Source organism: Paramormyrops kingsleyae, chromosome 9 (assembly GCF_048594095.1).
Source record: "Paramormyrops kingsleyae isolate MSU_618 chromosome 9, PKINGS_0.4, whole genome shotgun sequence".
Classification (NCBI taxonomy): Eukaryota; Metazoa; Chordata; class Actinopteri; order Osteoglossiformes; family Mormyridae; genus Paramormyrops; species Paramormyrops kingsleyae.
The window spans coordinates 8,080,236-8,100,323 of record NC_132805.1 but is presented as its reverse complement, the minus strand read 5'-3'; the positions used below and the strand labels follow the sequence as shown (position 1 = coordinate 8,100,323).

The window sequence follows — 20,088 nt, the reverse complement described above, 5'->3', positions numbered from 1 at the left end:
AGGGATAGTTAAAGGCAGACAACTCAGAGGGTGATGAAGTCCTGCTGTTTTACACTAACACTGGGTAAAGGTGTCGGAACGGGGATTGGGGGGAGGGGGGGCAGCTATTGGGAGGACTGAAGACCGAAACTACTCAAGCCTCAATAGGAAACGCCGCTGGGCGTCGATGGTGAAAGGGGCCAAGAGTTACAGGACCATAAACTGAGGTGATTCTAGGGACACTGGGGGACCTACACAAAAAACTACTCCAAGGGGCCCCCCTTCAACTCACCCTCCCCCGACATGGTGAAATTTATTACTACTATTTTAGCATTAAGTCTAAATGAATAATATCAACAAAGAGAGTATCATGAACACAATGACCTTTAATGACCTTTCTTTTTACTTTTGTGAAAAAACAGAATGCATGAATAAAGCAGATTTGTTATTGCAATGTACTGTGTAAATCGGCCACCTTCGGGGGGCGCTCTCCCAGCTTAGAGCCCCAGGCAATTGCCTGCCCTGTCCTGTCCTGTCACTATGCCTCTGATAATGCACAGGTCAAATGAATCACGTCGCTACCCTCAGTATTCCATTCCCCATAATATCCAGGATGCCCCAACACCTGGTCCGCAGTACTTCATCACCCTTACAGACACATCACTGACATATAGCCCAGGGGTGAGTTGTGTTGGGGGGCGGGTTCTCACCAAGCACACGAGCCACGAGGCAGAGGATGATGGTGACCGTGACGAAGGTCCAGTTCCACGAGTGGAGCCCAGCCACCGTGGAGACGCCGAGGAAGATGAAGATGAGCGTCTCGCTCACGCTGCTCCACATCTTCAGGAAGTACTTGGTGGTGGTATGTGACTTGTGGGAGATGTTAGCCTCCACATAGGGGCGCATGACGGCACCACAGGCGATCAGCCTGATGGGCGACGTCAACACGGACACAAGGGGAACAAGAGAGAACCTTTGATCAGGACCATCCTTCAGAAGTGCACAGGCTTAACTGGAATACGGGAAGCATTAGCAGGGTCACAATTTTACCAAAGCCATATTTAATACGGACTCTGACCACAAATCCGTCACAACGCCACAGCTGATCGCCTGCTTGCTGACACCGGTTATGATTCCACTTGCTCCCCATAGGAGAATGACACCGTACACAAACCCCTGAGTGGATCAAACAAGAGCCACCAGGAGCCTACCGTACCCAAATCAAGCCCTGCTTCTGCGAGCTGATCCAGACACGACAAACCAAAACACAGGCTTGAGCATCATGCAGAAGCACCACTCTGTTAATGAACCACTTGACTGCAGAAGCTAAACTGTATCTGAGTCACAGAGTCCTGCAAACTCGAGTAACATTTTCCCATCTCGTTCATTTCTTTCTATAAACTGGAATTTTAGAGACAGTATCTGACATCCTGGACGAAAACGCGGACGAAGGGAAAGACGGACAAACGTGTAAGAGCTTACGCCATGATGCCGGACAAGTGGAACACCTCGGCAGACAGGTACGACATGTAGCTGTAGACGAAGACGAAGAGCGGCTCGATGACGCGAGTGTGCGAAGCGAAGCGGGAGGTGAAGGCAGCCAGGAGGCCGTAGAAAGCCCCCACCAGCACGCCGCCCAGGGACACCACCAGGAAGCAGATCACGCCAAGGAAGACGTCCAGGAACGTGACCATGCCCAAACCCGAGTACTCCTCAAACAGGTGGTACAGGACCTGGGGAGAAGGGGACGAGAAGGTAGTCACCCATCCATCCATCCACCCATCCATCCATCCATCCACTCAAAACTAAGCGACCAACAATTCTGGGATTGCAAAATTCTGGGAGTTTTCCCATTAATTCCCATAAATTCCTGTCAATTCCCATGGAAAGTTTCAAAACTGGGGGTGGGGGTTGGGGGGGGGGGGTTACCACTGGTGAACCATGCCTACTTGCTGGCACTGATTGGCAGATTGACATTATATAATTTTTCATTCTTTGTGGAAAACAAAGGACCAATTACCAGGCCACATTTAATAAGGCCGGTAATCGGAGACCTCTAAGTGATGAATGAGCCAACAATCCCTCGTCCCCCACTACAGAACATGGCCGATCTCTGATATTCCAATTGTATTCATTATTTTAGTAGTTATATCTTTAGCTCTGGTGCTGCTAACTTTGAATAACTTTGATGAAGTTTACATACTAGCTCGCAATATCAACCAAGATTGGGTCTATGACTAACCGATATACCGGCTTCTTAGCTTCTTCTCTAGGCTGCTTGTTGCTGTCTGAGTTCCTGAAATCAGCCTGAGAGCCCCATGGGGCGTCATTCACACTGTAAAAATGACTGCCTAACAATCTCTCTCACACAACCACACATCTGCAGTGCCCTCTAAGAGCCATTTATTAAGAGAGGCGGCAGCTAACCCTCTCCTTTATCTCTGAGGTATTCCGGCCCGGAACGGTCCGACTGCGCACAGTCCTCTGCTACAGAAAGGGTGCTGTGTGCAGATGGGGCTCAGGCACGGCGTGAGGAGACAGACGGGGACAGTGAGATCCCCAGAATGGCTCAGCGAAGAGACACAGCTGAGTGTGTATGCAAGAGCGTGCTTGTGCAGGAATGCAGAAACCCCCCCGCCTTGTGAGCACCTGTGAGCGTGACTCACCCCGGAACGGGTGTGACTCACCCTCGCCATTAAGCCGTTTACACATCTTGATGACCATACAGAGACACTATTATTAGCATAGATGTCCTTCGTGCTGTGAGGAGAAGGTATCACTGCAGAACATCAATCAGACTGGGTCTAGCTAATCCTGAGCTGGGTCTGAGTTGGTTCAAACAAGTTCTTGTACAGGAATGCTTTTTAGACCATTAAGGGTTTAACAAACCCCAGAAATGTAACTGTCCTTCAGGATCACTCTCCCCAGCCATTGTCAGGACACGGCCTTCTCTCTCTCTGTCATCTCTGCTCTAGAACTTTCGGGGGCCGAGGCAGTTCAACGATGATGCAGAGGCACTGCACAACGCTAAAGCTGGAATCAGTCCCAGGGACACCCCCCCCCACCCCCACCCTGTGCCACTGCAGAGCTTCTCTGCTTCGACGCATTCTGAAGATCCACAACCCCCCCCCCCCCACAGCTTCACCACACCCAGCAGCTGGGAGACAAAATGCAAACAAACAAACCAAAAGAGGAACTCTGATGCAGGAGAACAGTCAGTTTGCATACGCGAGTTGAGGGGTCATACACACACATACACACACACACACACACACACACACACACATTATATATGCACATATTTATATATTTATAAAAAAACTGTCCTATGGCAGACCCTGTATTTATTTCCTTTGTTTATCATTAATGGGATACCAAACCATGAACCAGGTAAGTGAGCCATTTTCATACATGGAGGAATATCTTCATTGCCCCAAAAGGGGTGGACAGCCTGCCAGTCTCCCAGCTTTGGCACTAAACAAGATATTAGATTCAGTCCAATGTGGCAATCTTGGCTGATATTGCACCAAAGGTAAACACAACAGGCACTTCCACACCACAGGAACCAGAACTTTTTTTTCCCAGAACCAGGAACTTCTGACATGTTCACACCACAGGACCTCAGCCCCATTGTAGTTCCTCAGAGACAGTTCCAGAACCGTTTTTTAATACCTACTCCAGACTAGGTACTTTTTGTTCAAACATGAACTACTAGGAAGACGCTTACAACGATACGAGATGACTGCTTAGTGCGTTTGTCGTCAACCAATGGCGCTAAGGCAAAAAGTTTCACCGTCAGCATCAACCGCCCAGCTCAGCAAGTGGCTCAGAAGTTAGCAGGTTATCATGTTGGCAATTTGTAATATTGGGCAAAAATACATTAGTTACCGGTAGCGATGCCCCAATCAGCGGTTTTGGAGCTGATCACTGATCACTCATATAAAAATACATAACTTATTGTTATAAAATTTAAATAAACTGTCGATAAGGAACAATGCTTGATAGTACTCATGATCCGATCACGTTATAGAATCTAATGCAATTCCAGCCAGTCATATAGTAGTTTTTTTTTTTTTTTTTGGAGAACAGACAACAAATGCACAGGTTGGTAGAGTTAACGGAGCACGCCACATGCTTCCGTTTTGGAAATGTCACGGAAGAAGTAAACACTCCCACAGAGGAAACTTCAATTCTCAGCGAAGTTGACAGCTCAGCCTCCACAATGGCTTTTATTTTGGAGATATTGTGGACAAACAAGCTAAAATGTCATTGAGTTTCTATGTTGGTGAACCACTACCTTTAACCCACAATGCCCAGTCAGCATGAGAGGACCAAGAGGAAGCGCAACACATGAAGGAGGAACACAACAGATCATGGAAGTAGTGGAGTGTGGAGGAGTCATCAGGAATTGAGAGAAAGGTGCATTTCTAATATAAATGGGGTAGAGGTGGAAAGTTTAGGTCCAGAAAGTACAAATCCAGACCAAGGTTTTGTTTCAACCAACCAGTACTCTGTGACTAAGTTTTTAATAGTCACTGGGTTGGCTGAAACAAAACCTTGGTCTGGATTTGTACTTTCTGGACCTGAACCTTCCACCTCTGGTAAGGGGTAGGGAGTGGGAATGTAGGGCTTTGTCTGGTCTTATTAATCGTTTCTTGTGTTTGGAGTCGTATCTCAGGGGGTTGAGGTTCAGCAGATCACTATGAGGCAGACACAGGCATCCTGGGGACAGGGGAGGGGGGGGTTCTGAGCGCCTACTCACGACGGTGACTGCGTCGTTGAGCAGCGACTCTCCGAACACCAGGATGTGCAGGAGCTCGTTGATGTGGATCTCCTCGAAGACGGCCAGCACCGCCACTGGGTCCACGGCAGAGATGACGGAGCCGAAGAGGAAGCAGGGCAGCAGGCCGATGGATTTAAGGTCGGTGCCTTCTATCTGACAGACGGCGTACAGCAAGCCTCCGATGAAGAAGGAGTTCCAGAGCGTGCCCACCACGGCGAACATCAGGATGGTGCCCAGGTTCTCCGAGAAGGGCCGGATGGGCAAGAAGTAACCGGCGTCAAGGATGATGGGCGGCAACAGGTAGAGGAAGAAGACGTCCGACTGAAGCTCTGGGGGAGCCGCTCCCACCAGCTTCATGAGTCCGCCCACCAACAGCCCCACCACGATGAGCAGGCAACTCTCGGGAACGATGGAGGAGAGACGCGGGATGAGGTGGAAGCCTGCCGAGAAAGGAGGAGGGAGGGAGGGAGCAGAGATGGGTCGTCAGGTCTATCTTCATCCTTTTATTGCAAACCTAGATGTATTCCAGTGTGTTTATCTTCTATTGACACCATAACACACACTTGCTCAGCCTCAACCAGAAGGTACAGTAGAAGTTCCATGTTTAAAGTGCTTTATTATGCCAAAACACATTGCATCACTTCTGTCTCTAAGAGACTGTTTTTCCAAGGAACCACATTGCTGTAGCATTTTCAATCAGACATAAGTAGGGATCCATTACAGACCTTTTTATAAACAAGGACATGCCTATGAGTCTGTGAGCATACGAGAGCATAGACCCTGCCCATTTCCTGCACACTCTTTCAGCTTATTCCTTAACGTGGAAATATGGCAATGGTAGCCTGCAAACTCTGCCTCGTTTCAGACAGTAAAACGGAGGCCATGCTGGGATTCCCACTCATCCTCCATGCAAAGGCAAATCGGTAAAGTCAAAACCAGAAATTCTGCTGCATTCACCATTGCCTAAATTCTACACATTCTAACAACTCTTAATGCATTTACATTGTGTGAAAATGTTGTCAAACCTGTCTCTCTCTACATTTTATATGCAAGTATGTAGCACCGTGGTCTTCAGGAAATGTTATTTCCTGCCGCAGTATGCAGGGTGCTGAATATGACTTGACTTGATTGTGCAGTGGCATAAGGAAATGCAGGAAGTGACATCACACCTATCAGGACGTCCCCACTGGACAAGCAGAGGCTGAGAGTGTAGCCTCCCCAAGCCACTGAACAGAAAGAGAGATGCAAAACACAAGGAACGGAGGTGGCCACGATAAACTTCCTTTCACAACATTGCACACACACACACACACACACACACACACACACACACAAGTGAACTGATTAGTCACACCAATCAGCATCTACCTTCTTGAACCAGTCAAGCCAAGAGGGGAGACTACAGGAAAGACCGCTGGTACTTGCAAAGAGCTCAGAAACAGGTTCATCACCACGAGCAGAGAACAGCCACAGGGAATATAGCAAATGGATGGTGTAATATTTAAAGTGGGTGTTAACTGTGTCAGTCAGCATTATAAAGACCTCCCAAATCCTGAACGATAGGGTAGCAGGGACTCAGGAAGGCTGCACAGGATTCCATAATGAACCATAGAGCGGCCTGAGGGGGGGGGGGGAAACATTAAGGAAATGCAAATAAGTAAAAGAAAAGAAATACAAAAAATGCAAAAATATTTAGGAAAATTAAGAAAATAAAAGAAACAAAAAACACAGAAATCAAACATTTAACATTTTTTTTGTTTTGCAATTTCTTTTGTTTTTTTGCATTCCCTTAATGTGTTTTGCACTTCCAGCCCATTGTAGAATCTCCACCACAAGATCTGGATGCTGAGTAAAGCCAAGGGCTGGCTATACCAGCACCTGCCCAGGAAGCCCCTCACTGAGAACCCAGTGTGCCGGTGAGCAGAAGGTCGCTGGTTCAAACCCAACCTCAGCACATCTGTGGCTCCTTGAGCAGAGCCCTTAACCCCCAGCTCCCTGGGCGCTGCCATGGGTGGCTGCCCTTCACAGCCAGCCTGCTCTCACCAACAGTCATATGCCATTACTATGGGCTTTTCCAGTTAACATCTGTAGCCATCTACCACCAAACACCACATGACCATGAGAATGACCTTCTATTAAAGGACACATGTATGAAACACTGAAACACCAATGCAAGCAAAATGCTTTACAAGAGAAAACCTCATGAGACTAAAATATCACAGCGAGCCCTAATACTGAAATTTTACAGCATGAATCCGTTACTTTAACAGCCCTAATCCAGCCATTTCAATATTCAGTGAAGGTCCAGAAAAACACATGAAATGGGAAAAACTCAGCCCACAGAATGCGATGCCATCTTCCCATCCACCTGTCAGACACAGATTCTGACAACACGGGGGGGGGGGCGTTTTCTCTGCAGATTAACAGGCTTCACGCTGACATTCCCGGATGACGCAGACCCCCAGACGAGGAGCCCTTGGGTGTCCCTTCGCCCTTTGTCCTGTGAAGAGGATGAGTCACACCGACACGCCTGCACCAAGATGGCCGACCGGTCCTTCTGTACCGACTAGGGAGCGGATTGGGGACAGAAACAGGTCATGTGACAGGTGCGAGATCACACCAGATTGCGTGCAGCAGGACCCATGGAACCCTTTTGGTCACCATACCCCCCCCCCCCAAAGAACCCTGGGGGCCTGTGAGGCAAAACTATAGCACCCCCAGGAGGACCTCCAATCAAAACTATTTAAAAAATTCCTGCCCAATAGCCTCACTGCCACGCCGCTACCCAGAAACGGAATGCAGTCCTGTGGTCACACCCTACACGTTGCGTAAAACTGAAACATCCTCGCACCTCAGCTTGTGCAACCTGCTGCCTGCAAAGCAAACAGCACAGAAACCCAGTGCAAGACATACTGGAGGAAGAGGCAAGCAGATCAGATGCAGCACCCACCTCCCAGGCGATAACACGCCCTGTACTAGGAACTTGCAGCTTCAAAAGTAAATAAATAAACAGGAAACCTGTACCAGGTATCTTGAGTCACTACAGGTCATGGTTTAATTCAGGTACCTCAACCCCCCATTCAACTCATTTAGCAGACGAATAATTAAACGCAAGAGAGTGCAGTAACCCCTTTACGTTCGCGGTTTCGGTCATTCGCAAATTGGCCGTGAACAATTATACGGGAATATTTCTGGAGCACGCAGACGACGCAGCAGCCAAAAACAATACTGAAAATGATTCAGAGCGCATAAAATCATGTTATATATCGTATTAAATTGGGTAAGCCGCGCATTTTTGTCTCAGAAATCAGCATTACTCCCTTAGCTGACTTTGTAACCGCGGAATCTCACGTTTCTTCTTAAAATTTTACAGTTTTGTAATAATGGGTCCAGAACGCAGAGCCCCCTTTGCGAACGGTAGTAACTTCGTACTTACTGGGATATAACTTGAATAGTTTGGATATTAACCAAATGTGTCTAGATAAGAATTGACAAGGCAATTTAACATGCAAAGTGTAAAGTACAGTACTGATGGGAAATTGGTGGTAAATAGACTTTAGTGTTCAGGCTCGCAGACTGATATGGGTTGAGATAAGGTGTTCCCCCAAGTATTTTTTGCGAATTTTTAGATTCGTGGGCATCTTCGGAACGGAACCCTCGCGGATGTGGAGGGGTAATGTGCAATGCGACTGCGACCAGCAGCATTCTGCAATAACCCACTGTGCAGCAAAGACCTGCACGGAGAGAGAAGATGCCAAACGATAACCCCCGTGCAGTGAAAATAACGGAATGATTCCCAGCATATCGCTCTTAATGACCAGTCATTGTCGGCCGTAAATGACGTCGGATTTCACCACCATCTGAACGTGTCGGAGCCCAAGTACAGTCGCACCCATATTACAGATGCCGCCTTAACAAGGAAGCATGACTTTGTCAGCAGCTTAATGCGTGAAATAAGTGCTATCAGCTTTGCCAGTGACAACTGGAGCAGCAGTGTCTGTCCAATGTCTATCATTAGATTACCTACGCAGTGGATACTGGATAGATGAGTATCACTCGCCAGTGGGTCGCGCTACAAGCAAAGCAGTTCCAAACATCTGAGCCATTTGTTCTGTGCAGCCTTGCGCCGACTTACATTCGCGTTTGGACCGGGACCAACAGCCACAAGACAAATTTGGACGTATCTCGATATTGTAGCTGTCCATCACATATACATACTTAATTATAAAAATGATAAAAGTTAGATATGGGGGGGGAAGGGGGGCGGCATTGTTACCTCACACCTCTGGGGCCTGGGTTTGAGTCTCCGCCAGGACGGTTTCATGTGTGTGGAGTTTGCATGTTCTCCCCGTGTCATCTCCCCCTGGTACTCCAGTTTCCCCCCCACAGTCCAAAAACATGCTAAGCTGACTGCAGTTGCCATATTGCCCATAGGTGTGCCTGTGTGAGTGTATGATGTCAGTGTATGATGTCAGTGTATGATGTCAGTGTATGATGTCAGTGTATGATGTCAGTGTATGATGTCAGTGTGCCCTGCAATGGGTTGGCCCCCCCATCCTGGGTTGTTCCCTGCCATGTGCCTATAGGCTCCAGACCCCCCCATTACCTTGAACCGGTTTCAGAAAACAGATGGTTGTATATGGACAGCAGGTCATCACACGGCTGGTGCTGCTGCCCATTCTCCTGTATCTGTTACACTAAGCAATACAGCTGCTGATGACCTATATTTACTGTGGACCGCAGACATGACTATCAGGTGTAACTAAACACAAGACTGTATTTGATTGTATAAAATGGCATTGCCGTCTCGGGGTGGTGGGGGGCATGGAGGCACAGTGGTTAGCACTGCTGCTTCACAGCGAGAAGGTCCCGGGTTCAATCCCGGGTTGGGCGTAGGTCCTTTCTGTGTGGAATTCGCATGCTGTTCACGTGGGTTTCTGCTGGGAGCTCCTGTTTCCTCCCACAGTGCAAAAGCATGCAGGGCAGGTTGAGTAGCGAGTCTAAATTGGCCCTGTGGGGGTGTGTTTTGGCGCCTGCCCAGGGTTGGTTCCCACCCGCGCCCCTTGTTCCTGGGATAGGTTCCCCTCCATGACCCCAGTTGGGATTAAGCGGTTATGGTGATGGATGGTATTGCCATCTTCTATAGAAATGTTCCCTTTAACAAGACTTCATTCCAAGATACGAGGCATAGATTAGATAGAGTGGAATTAAGAGTTTTCTTCCAAGCATCAGTCTTTTTTAATTTTCTAAATTGTACATATAAAATAGCGGTGCGGTATCAGTACTGATACTGATGAGTAGCAATAAGCGAGCATCAGTACTCATACTCAGTCTAAAAGGTGCAGACCACCCTTATTACACATGCAAAAAGAATAAAAAGACAGGTGACAAGGTTACCAACAAGCAGTCACCGTCTCAGGCTAAGAACAGAAACAGCTGCCAGGGATTAGTGGTTGAGGGTAACGGGGGCCAGGGTACAAAAGCGGTTTTTGCAAAAACTTTGGAAGGAAGCAAAGCATGAACCAAAATGAAGTCTTTCAGCTGTCAGGTTGACTATTTCTGTTTAATGCAAGACGTCAATAGTGGCGAGCTCATAAAAAAAGAAAATCAATCAAACACCATTAATACTACTGACATCTACACAACATGAGATTCTTGCTCAATCTAGGCAATTAAGTGATTCTCAGAAGATTCATTTCAGCAAGATGTTTTACAACATTCTGTAGAAAGTGCAAGTAAATATTGTGCTAGGACATCCACATATGACAGACCGTACTTCAAATGGAGACCTTCAGAATTAAACAGGCAAGAATTATAGGCACAGAATTACAGACTACCTCAGACATGACAGCACAACACTATTGACTCACACTGCTGACTGCCATGAAGTTCAACAAAGTTCAAAGTACCACTGTTCAGGTAACATCCCAAAGGACAACTGGTCAACAAAGTTTCCCACCATTTTGTCAAAAAGTTCTGAAGACAAACTAAAATGAGGAGTTTCAGTACCTATGGAGGGGCATAAGCTCAGCGAGTTGATGGAGCTGGACACTCTGAGGTCATCTCCCATAGTACAGTAAAAACAGTGGGGGGGGGGGGGGGGGGGGAATGTTGGGCCTCAGTGTCTGTGATGAAAAGGTCGCCAGTTGATGTCCAGTCCTTGGGAGAATAGTCGCACCTCTATTACAAAGTACTTTCACAAATAAATGGCACTTTTATCCAGTTTGGGAGAAATAGCTTTGGCTGTTGGGTGCCTAAGCAAGGCCCCTTAAAAAAGCATTACAATGTACTTGTGCAAATAAAACACACGTACCCAGTTTGGGAGAAACTAGAAAACACCAGAAAACGCCGACAGCACGCTTTGCTGCCACCCATCCCAAATTGAAAAATAAAACCCTGTTTCCCATTTTTTAACCAGTACGGGACACATCTTGTCTTGTATTTCTTCAGGTTGAAAAAGGAAATCCTAAATACTGGTGTCTGTGGTAATGATTCACGTGGTGAAATACGTTTGCGGCATTTCAAGTGTCAGCTGGCAAGTTTACAGTTCACAGCACGAGTCCTGCCTGTCGGACTTTAAGCTGGTAAAGTACAACTACACTGCCAGTATCTTAAGATGTTGTGGCTGCCGAGATGTTGTTTTCTTCACCAACACCAACATTTCCACTAAGGCAGTGCTTATCACTTCCACAATACAGATAACCCACAGTATCCACAGGGAACTGGCTCCAAGAATCCGCGGATGCACAATTCTCATATAAATTGGTGTCGTATTTGCATATAACCTACACCCATCCTCCGGTATACTTTAAAACCTCTATAGATTACTTAGTACCCAATACAATGCAAATAAACAGGGGGAAATGCAGCTGGTAAATAAAATAACTGATAGTTTTATTTTACATCGTCTTCCTGCCTTTACTCTAAAGACTAGTTATCATATACACACTTTAAGCAGCTTCCTTTGTTATCAGTACAATAACGCAGTGTGCGCAAACGAGAAAGGAGAGAGTCTCTCTGGCATTCGGCCTCACGATACGCCAAACCAGAACAGTAGGAGCAGAAAAGAATGAATGAAGTCACATCACATTTCATGCTGCGCCCACACATGACTGAAAATTATGAGAGCCTACCCAAATTACACTTGCAGCGCAGTGCTCCGCACATGGAAAGCTCAAATTTGAAACACCAGCATGCAGCAGGCTCCGCTAACTCAACCAACCTTGCATTTGTTGCGCACAGGCTGTCTGTTCTTAAAAGATGATCATATAATTGGTCGGAGTTGCATTCGTTTCTGTGATGTGACAGGTTGATGTCTGCTATCGAGCAGTGTTCCTTACTGACAGCTTAGAGTTTTTAATTTTATCATTTAAAATGTAATATGACGATAAGTCGATATTTTGTTTGCATCACCCTAACCCTACTTGATATGAGAGGAGAAAGCGCCACTGGATAGTCACTGCTGGTTGTCAGCCACCCAGATCCTGATTACCTATGCGTGCTCCAAAAAGCCACACCCTCTACTTCACTAGCACGCAAAGAAGCCATGAACGCCTAAACCGCTTGGTATTTCCCCTGCTGCATCAATCAGGAAGTGGTGGCACTGCCGGGCCAGGAATGGTGGGTTTTATACCCGCTAGCATTTGGAATGACGCTGGTGAAGGGCAGGTTTCAACATATTTGATGGTAACTAAAACCCCTGATGTCTACGCTCAACATCTTGGTTCTTCGGCAAAGCTTGATGACTCAGTGCTTCCTGCACAGGAGGATTACGGGTAACTCAACCTGATTTTCCAGGTGAAGAACAGGCACTGGCAGGTCTGCCGGGGGACATTGCGTGTGTGGATGCGAGGCGAGAGGATCACCGTAAAAAAAAAAGCTTGCACAGCAGGAGAAGGCAGACTTTCACACCAAGCCTAATGCAGGCTATGGGATTACCGGCACCTGCAAAGTTGAAAAAGTAGCCTAAGATGGCTACCATTCAAATACGAGAACACTGCCCCGACGCAAACCCTCACTTATGAGAGTGCTCATTAGATAGGCTAACCAAGAAGAATAAATTTAGACCAAAGAGGTAAATGAATGATGTGAATTTGAGGATCTCACAAACGTATTTTGGAGGCAGAGAGGCCGGCCTTGTCAGCAGACCCGGCTGAAAACGGTGAGGCTGCTGGTAGGATATTCTCTGATCAGCCAAGCGGCGAAAAACACAACACACCTCCTTCAACACACTGGTCGCTACATCTGGGCCCCCGAGGCAGGAAAACACACTTTGTCACACTTGAACTGGGGAAAGTGGAAACTGGAGTGCCTATAAGGGCTGTGGTGGTGGTGGTGGAAGGGAGGGGGGGCCGCTCTTGTAAAAGCTGCGGTAAACTTAATTCTTCACCTCACCCTGGTCACCTGGTCACCAAGGACTGACGCGCATTAGCAAGACCTGACGACCATGGCAGGAGACCCCAAAGTACCATAGTCGGCCATTATGGTTCACAATACTCATGAGAAGGTTCAACTAGGTTTATTATGAACGGCCGCCATTATGAAGTCTGTTACTCCTTATCCATCCATTGGAATTACGGGCTAGATCCGGTGGCACACAAACAAATGCCATGTTGGAAGAGAGCAGCATCCATTGCATATCTGTTTAGTGTGCTGTGCAATCTGCACAAACAGCTGTCTGCTCCAATCCCACCTTATGATTATGGGTGCTACTGGATTGATTAGCGGAAGGACCAGCAGAGAGGAGGCTATTGCAGATGAGATGCTACACCATTTAGCCAATGACTGCGTGGGGCAAATTATCCTATTTGCAAGCAGGATCCCACAGAAAACAAATTCCAGACAACAAGGGACTGAAAGTTATTCTCTGACGATTTACAGGGATGGAATGAATGACCAAGGGACAGTGCCGATCTTTGACACATGTCTCAACTGCTCGGCCAACTCGTAGGTGCACTAAGAGCTGGTGCTGACATTCCTCCCCATGTCATCATCCCACACCTTCTACCGGTGATTCAAGCTAAAATCATCAGAGAAAAATACGGCTTCACCCTGCCATTACAGGGTATAACTGCTGAGTATGACCCAGCACCTACCACTTAGTCCAGCAGTAGTTTTGGACCACAAAGAGGTAGACTCCAATCTCTACATTATCCACCACATGTAATTAACCAGCTAAATCATCCAGAAAAAAGACAAGTGCAGAAACCTCACCCTTTCCCTGATAGTTGCTCCCAGAACACTCCCATCCCCTCATCTCTAGAGGATCGTCTAGAGGACATTGTGATCAAAAGGGTCAAATCTAACAACTGGCACCCTACAGCAATCTTCACAGCCAAGCAGACACATCAGTACTTACTGAAAAATATTTACCCTACCAAGTGTAGAGATTTCATCACTGCAGGACCTGGAATAGCCATAACACATTTTGAATTGGCCAAGGCAATAATCACTACATGAGCCAAGGGGATCATCTCTTATTTCTTAGTCATACCAACCCAGTGTGTAACCCATCCACATGCAGATTCTCACAATTTTTACTGAGTTTAGGAAAAGCAGTCCTGCACTCCTGACTTTAAGCCGCTAAACGTCGCACAACCAACTCAAGTTCAAACACAGCTATGCAGATCAAGAAGGTATCATCAGGAAAATGATTACGGTCTACAAAGGGTGTACTGCACGGAGAAGTAGACCTACTGAAAGCTAGCTGCGTCACATCTACAAAGACAAGACTCATACGTCTTGAGTAAATGATGCCGGCACATAGGCTTTAAACACAAGCCAGGTCTTTTTACTACTTATTTGTTAGGCAAACAAATTAACAACCGTAAACTGAATCAAGCTTTTGCCGATAACCTGATTAAACACACACACGGATCGCAAAAACAGGGTGTGACGGATCTGTAATAGCAATGATTAACCAAGGTTGGCAGAACCCAGGTAGACTTTTATGCTAACAAGTAAATAACTTAAAAGTACAACATTAAAAATTTTAATAAGCAAGCATCAAATTTCTGCCTGAAGTGCACCAAAGGCTTGGAGCACTGGGGACAGTTTCCCCACATCAGAGACACTGGGTAATTTGAGGTGTCCTAGAAAGGCTGGAGCTACTGAAGACCTTTCAGTCGTGCGGCAGCCACATCCCTCACATACCGAGTGCCTGGCATGATCTGGCCAAATGTCCAGAGCCCAAGAGAGAATTGGCTGGCTGAGGAAAGGTCAACACAGTGTGATCGCCGGACAGCTGAGGGTGTAAACGACCATGAACTGCCAACCACTGGTCATCAGGCTAATGGGGATACCTTTTATCTCCACCCCCCTCAAGGGTGAAGTAAGCTCGCTACCATTATCAACCAGTGAATCACCTCCCTAGTTAAACACAGACTTGACTTTTGAGACAGTACTTCAGCCTACAATTTTGGATGACACAGATTTTGCCACACAAATACTGAAAGTAAACATAAATATATACTCCCTTAGGTAACCTTAACACTGACGCTGTGAGGTCATTCCTCCCTGGGCTAAGTGACAACAAAGCCCAAATTGTTTTTCAAGTCTACCCATCATGCCGAGCAAGAGCATCTGCTAAGTGAATACAACGCAGACACTGATGTCGTGCCTCGCAGGCAGTCATAAAGAAACACGAAAAATCATACATGTGCAAATCGGGACAGGGGCGGGCTTTGAAACGAACCTCGATAAAACAATCATTCAAATCTATCTGGGAAAAACAGGTGGAGTTATAAAATTCTAACTGAGCTCTGCTGTGGAACAAGCCAGCAGTGATCACTTCCTGTGCACAACCTCAGAAAGCTGTGCTTGAAGGACAATAAAGAACTCCTTTATTTTATTTAGTGTCCCCTTCAGTATTTGCATAGCTGCACAATGCACATTACTTGGATATTCAAACCAACGGAAAGCCAAAATTCAACTGTCTTCAGCTGCCACTCCGTTCACCCAAGATGTGGTTATCTTCTGGGATAAGACCACAAGCTTAGCACTTCTACCACCCATGCTGTGAGTCAGTACAGAAGCCGCCGCTATCTCAGTGCTTTGCAAAACACAATCAAGTTGAAGTCATTTAACAAGGAGAAACCAGAACTGTTGAAAGGTGATAGTCAACAGTCCGCACCCAGATTAATGAAATGTTCGTCAAAAGGGGTGGGGAGGGTTGGGGTCGAGCAGAGCACACACCCCATCCAAAGTACACCCAAGCTTCCTATTGGAAGCACACTGCACACAGTAATGACAATACAGCCATACACATAGAATTCCTACTAGGCCCAAGAGAGTGACCAACCCTGAGGGTGTATCAATAGAATCAAGTTAATGGTATGTATATTAGTGCTGGGGAGATATAAGATTGAGAAAAGCAAGTAAAAGGTTGCAGGAGGGAGACATGCAGCCACACAACGGTCCTACAGAACTTGATTAATTCTCATGCGAGTCTGTTCTTGATAAGTGAAAGAAATATGCAAGGTATTCAAACTCATGCAAATGTACAAAAATATCTCCATCATCACTTAGGAAATTCAAGCTCACATTGCAGTGCATCCTGCACACAGAAGGCTCACTGCCGTCTTCTACTTCCAGAATCTCCATTTCCCATCGGGCCTCATCTGCCAGGCTTTAGCCCAGCAAGTGGTGACCTAAAAGCTACCGGGACCTGAGATTCTTCTGCACCGTCTTGCTTTACGTTCGACATGCCGAGTCCTCAGGTCTCACTGGCAAAACAAGCCCCTCCCCTGCCCCTGGGCAAGACAGATTAAAATTGACCACATACCGATTTCATGCGTGCTCAGGAACAGGGAAGGCCTGACCGGCAAACCACGACAAACATCCCAACACGCGGGAGAGTATTTCACCCTCCCTCTGTTGTCACCTCTAGCTACCAGCAAACACAAAAAAGCAGGGGACATAAACATAGTATCAATCAGGTGGACGGTATGTGACAGCCATAGATAGCAAGGGGGGGGGGGGACACAGCTGCCGGGACGTGTGAAGGATGGGCAGACTGAAGGCCAGTCCAGTGATCATCCTCCACCACAGGGGTACAGCATCTGCAGGAGAGCATAGAGGGCGGGGTGTACCTGATTGGGGGCAGGGGGGGTCAGCTCAAGAGATCATAAATATCAGGGGGGGGGGGCAGGGTCAGGAACAGCCATGGGCGGGGTCCAAAAAGAAAAAAGAAAAAAGAGGATTTAGCCAGAAACAAAGAGAGCAAGTCATAGAAGAGAAGGAGAGGAGAACAAGACACAGAAAGAGGAGATGAAAGAGGGAAGGGCATCAAATCGCATACCACTGAATAAATTAAGGAGGGGGCGGGACGGCAGTGGTTGCTAGGATATGATGATATCACAGGGCATGTGCACACAGGTGTAGGCCGAGCGACGGGGGCCAACGTACGGCGCACAAATCCGAGCGAGCACTTCCGCGGTAAACCTGCAGAGTCACGCGCCCCTGACAGCACGGGGAGAAGGAGCCTTTGTTTCATCTGGACATGGGGGGGGGGGGGGACTCAGGAGGAACCGGCTAGCGGATTATCATGGCGTGCGCTGGAAATCCCTGGAATGCTGGGAGACCCAACCGGCCACATTTCTGCCACACTTTCTGGCGCTAAAACCATACATCCAGCGGTCTCCTGTCCGCAGCCTGCAGCAGTGATGTCAGGAGGGCTTCCGTCACAGAGGTGCATGCAAAGCAGGGCCCTGACCCAGCCACCAAGCCACCGTTCATCTTTCCTGAAGGAAAATGTGACTTCCCACCCTGTTTTAAACATTGATTCCCTTGAAAACCAAAACACAGACAAAACTTGGAGGGTCACCATGCAGCACGGTGAATGACACACAAGGGTGATCCAGAGGACAAGTAGAAAATAACTTAATTCAGTTAGACTGACAAATTGACATAAAACATACACTGAAAAGTTCTGGATGGAACAGATATCTGGTATATCTGTGTACATCTGTGCTCTGAGTACACTGTCCCTGGTGCTAAGAGCGTGTGTGTGTGTGTGTGTGTGTGTGTGTGTGTGTGTGTGTGTGTGGGTGGGGGGGGGGGGGGTGCAGCTTTAAGAGGCTTATTTGAGCATGAAGACACCACCCTAAAAGTTAAGATGAAAGCTCTGTTCTCCAACAACCATTACAGGTGCCCAGGTGGTGCCCCAGACCGCCTGTGGAAAAGTCATCAGAAAACGAAGGAAGACAGTGTGACAGACACTGGTCCCAGAAGGAGAGACGCACCTCCGAAGGGAGACAGTCTTACCGAGTTTCATGAGGGAGGCCAGCAGGACCCACAGCGAGATCTCGAAGGGGATTTTCACATGCGCGAAGTCGAAGGTCAGGACAGGAAAGATCTTCTTGGTCTTGTTGACTCCGTGCCCGTCGCCGTGCGAGTCATCCGGCCGCAACGTGACTCCGGTCCCGTGGCCGTTCCCCACCGACCGCCGGGTCTTTTCCGCGGCGCCCAGGGACAGCGCCATCGGCACAAGGAGCGCAAGCCCCAGGGCCAGCGCCAGCAGCAGCCCCCGACGGGTCCAACACGACATACTGGGGTACATCCGAGAAACCCAGCTAGTCAGCGATCGGGTTAAGTCTCATCCACTTAAACCAGAGCTACGCTTGTTTTATTTACTCTGCGCAAAGTGATGGATGCCGGTCCGGCGCGGGCTGAAGTAGGAGACCGAGGGGCTGGACGGGCAGCCCGGGATGGAGCCGAGGATCGGCTAGTGCGCCCGATGCTTTCGCGGGGAAGCGCAGCTCTGCACGCCTGCGGCCGACGCGGGGATCAGTGCGGAGGGACGCATCGCTGCCGAGCCGATCCGAGCCCGTCAGCACTCCGCCAGCTCCGCGCTCATCGCCGGGATGTCCCGCATGCCGTGTATCTTCCTCCTCTTCCTTCCCGCATGTACTCCTTTTTCGTGGGAGAGTGTATGTCTATCTCTTCCCCTCCGTCCCCTACTGCCGGTGTACGCCGATTCACCGCGTCTGCCACGCCGCGCACTTCACCCAGCGCTCTAAGTACAACCTCCGGGGAGACGCACATATCACACACCCTTTAGAGGGAGGGCAATTAAACGGAGGAGGGGTTGGGAATTTTCCGCACGCAGCGACATCTACTGGAGAGGAGGGTCAACGTTTGCGCCGTAACGTGGCATTCGGTAGCTCCTCATTTAAGCCTCATTTCGTGCGGCCGATCCCAGCAGTGACAGTCTGTTTACCGAACCCTGATACTAATCATAGCAACCAGGAGGCTGCTTATCTTCAGCATCGGGATTTAGGTGTGTTTCTATCCCCGACATGTACATACACATACAAAGATACAAACACCCAAGGAGGCAGTGTGTGTGTGTGTCTGTGGGTTTGCATAGATCACATTTGAGGACCAAATTGTCCCCAAAGTGTAGTAAAACCTGAAATTTCTCTACTTTTGTGGACATCTTTTGAGGTCCCCATTTGGATAACCTGAGTTTTATTTTTAAAAAATAAAAAAATCTGTGAATGCAATCAAAAAAGTGCCAAAAGTCTTGTATTTTGCTTGGTTGTTCATGGTTAAGGTTAGGGATGGGTAGAGGTTAAGGGTGTCGTGATTGTGATTAGAGTTTGTCCCATAGAAATGAATGGACGGTCCCCATTTAGATAGGAAGACCAACTTGTGTGTGTGTGTGTGTGTGTGTGTGTGTGTGTGTGAGCGGGTTTACCTATCCTTATGGGGACATAATGTCCCCATAACGTGATAAATATCTGTTTTTTTTCCCTTATGGGGACCGGTTTCCTGGTCCCCAGAAGGGAAAACTCTATTTTATAAAAATCGGTGACTGATATCAGCTCTGCCAATCCTTTATTTACTGGTGCCTAACCCAGGGGCTATTCTAGGGATTTGTTTAAGGTTGGAGGACATAAACGAAATGTAATTCAGTCAGACGAACCAACCTTATTATTAGCCAATGATATGTTTTGAACCGGTGAGTGACTCTGGAGGACAGTCATCTTTCAGCTGCCCCTGCGGCCTAGTCCTGTATGAGCTCCTGGCCTTAACATTTTCGTTTACCTGACCTATATTGTGTGAGTTTTCTCTCATGTTATGCTGCTTCAGCATTCCTAAAAGCTTTTTTTGCCAATAAAAAAAAAAAAGGTTTTTTTTAAGCGATCCAACGCTGAGGCGATTCTAGGGACTCTGGGGGCCCCTAGGCAAAAATACTCTATGGGGCCCTCCAACTCCCCCTCCCCCAACATGGTGAAATTTATTAGCATTATTTTCGCATGAAGTCTCAATGAATACTATCGACAAAGAAAATTTAATAAACACAAGTACTTTAATTTATCTTT

At 47.6% G+C, this 20,088-nt stretch overlaps 1 protein-coding gene across 1 annotated transcript in view; it reads right to left on the bottom strand.

Moving 5' to 3' along the window:
* The window catches only part of slc9a1a (solute carrier family 9 member A1a), a 32,576-nt gene extending 13,754 nt beyond the window's left edge, over positions 1-18,822 (bottom strand). The window contains exons 1-4 of the mRNA XM_023813091.2: positions 18,026-18,822; positions 4,742-5,202; positions 1,462-1,712; positions 690-907 (exon numbers count right to left, since the gene is read on the bottom strand). Coding sequence (XP_023668859.1) covers positions 690-907; positions 1,462-1,712; positions 4,742-5,202; positions 18,026-18,320 — 1,225 coding nt within the window. The 5' untranslated portion in view covers positions 18,321-18,822. The remainder of the gene's footprint in view (positions 1-689; positions 908-1,461; positions 1,713-4,741; positions 5,203-18,025) is intronic.
* Positions 18,823-20,088: the final 1,266 nt, after the last annotated feature.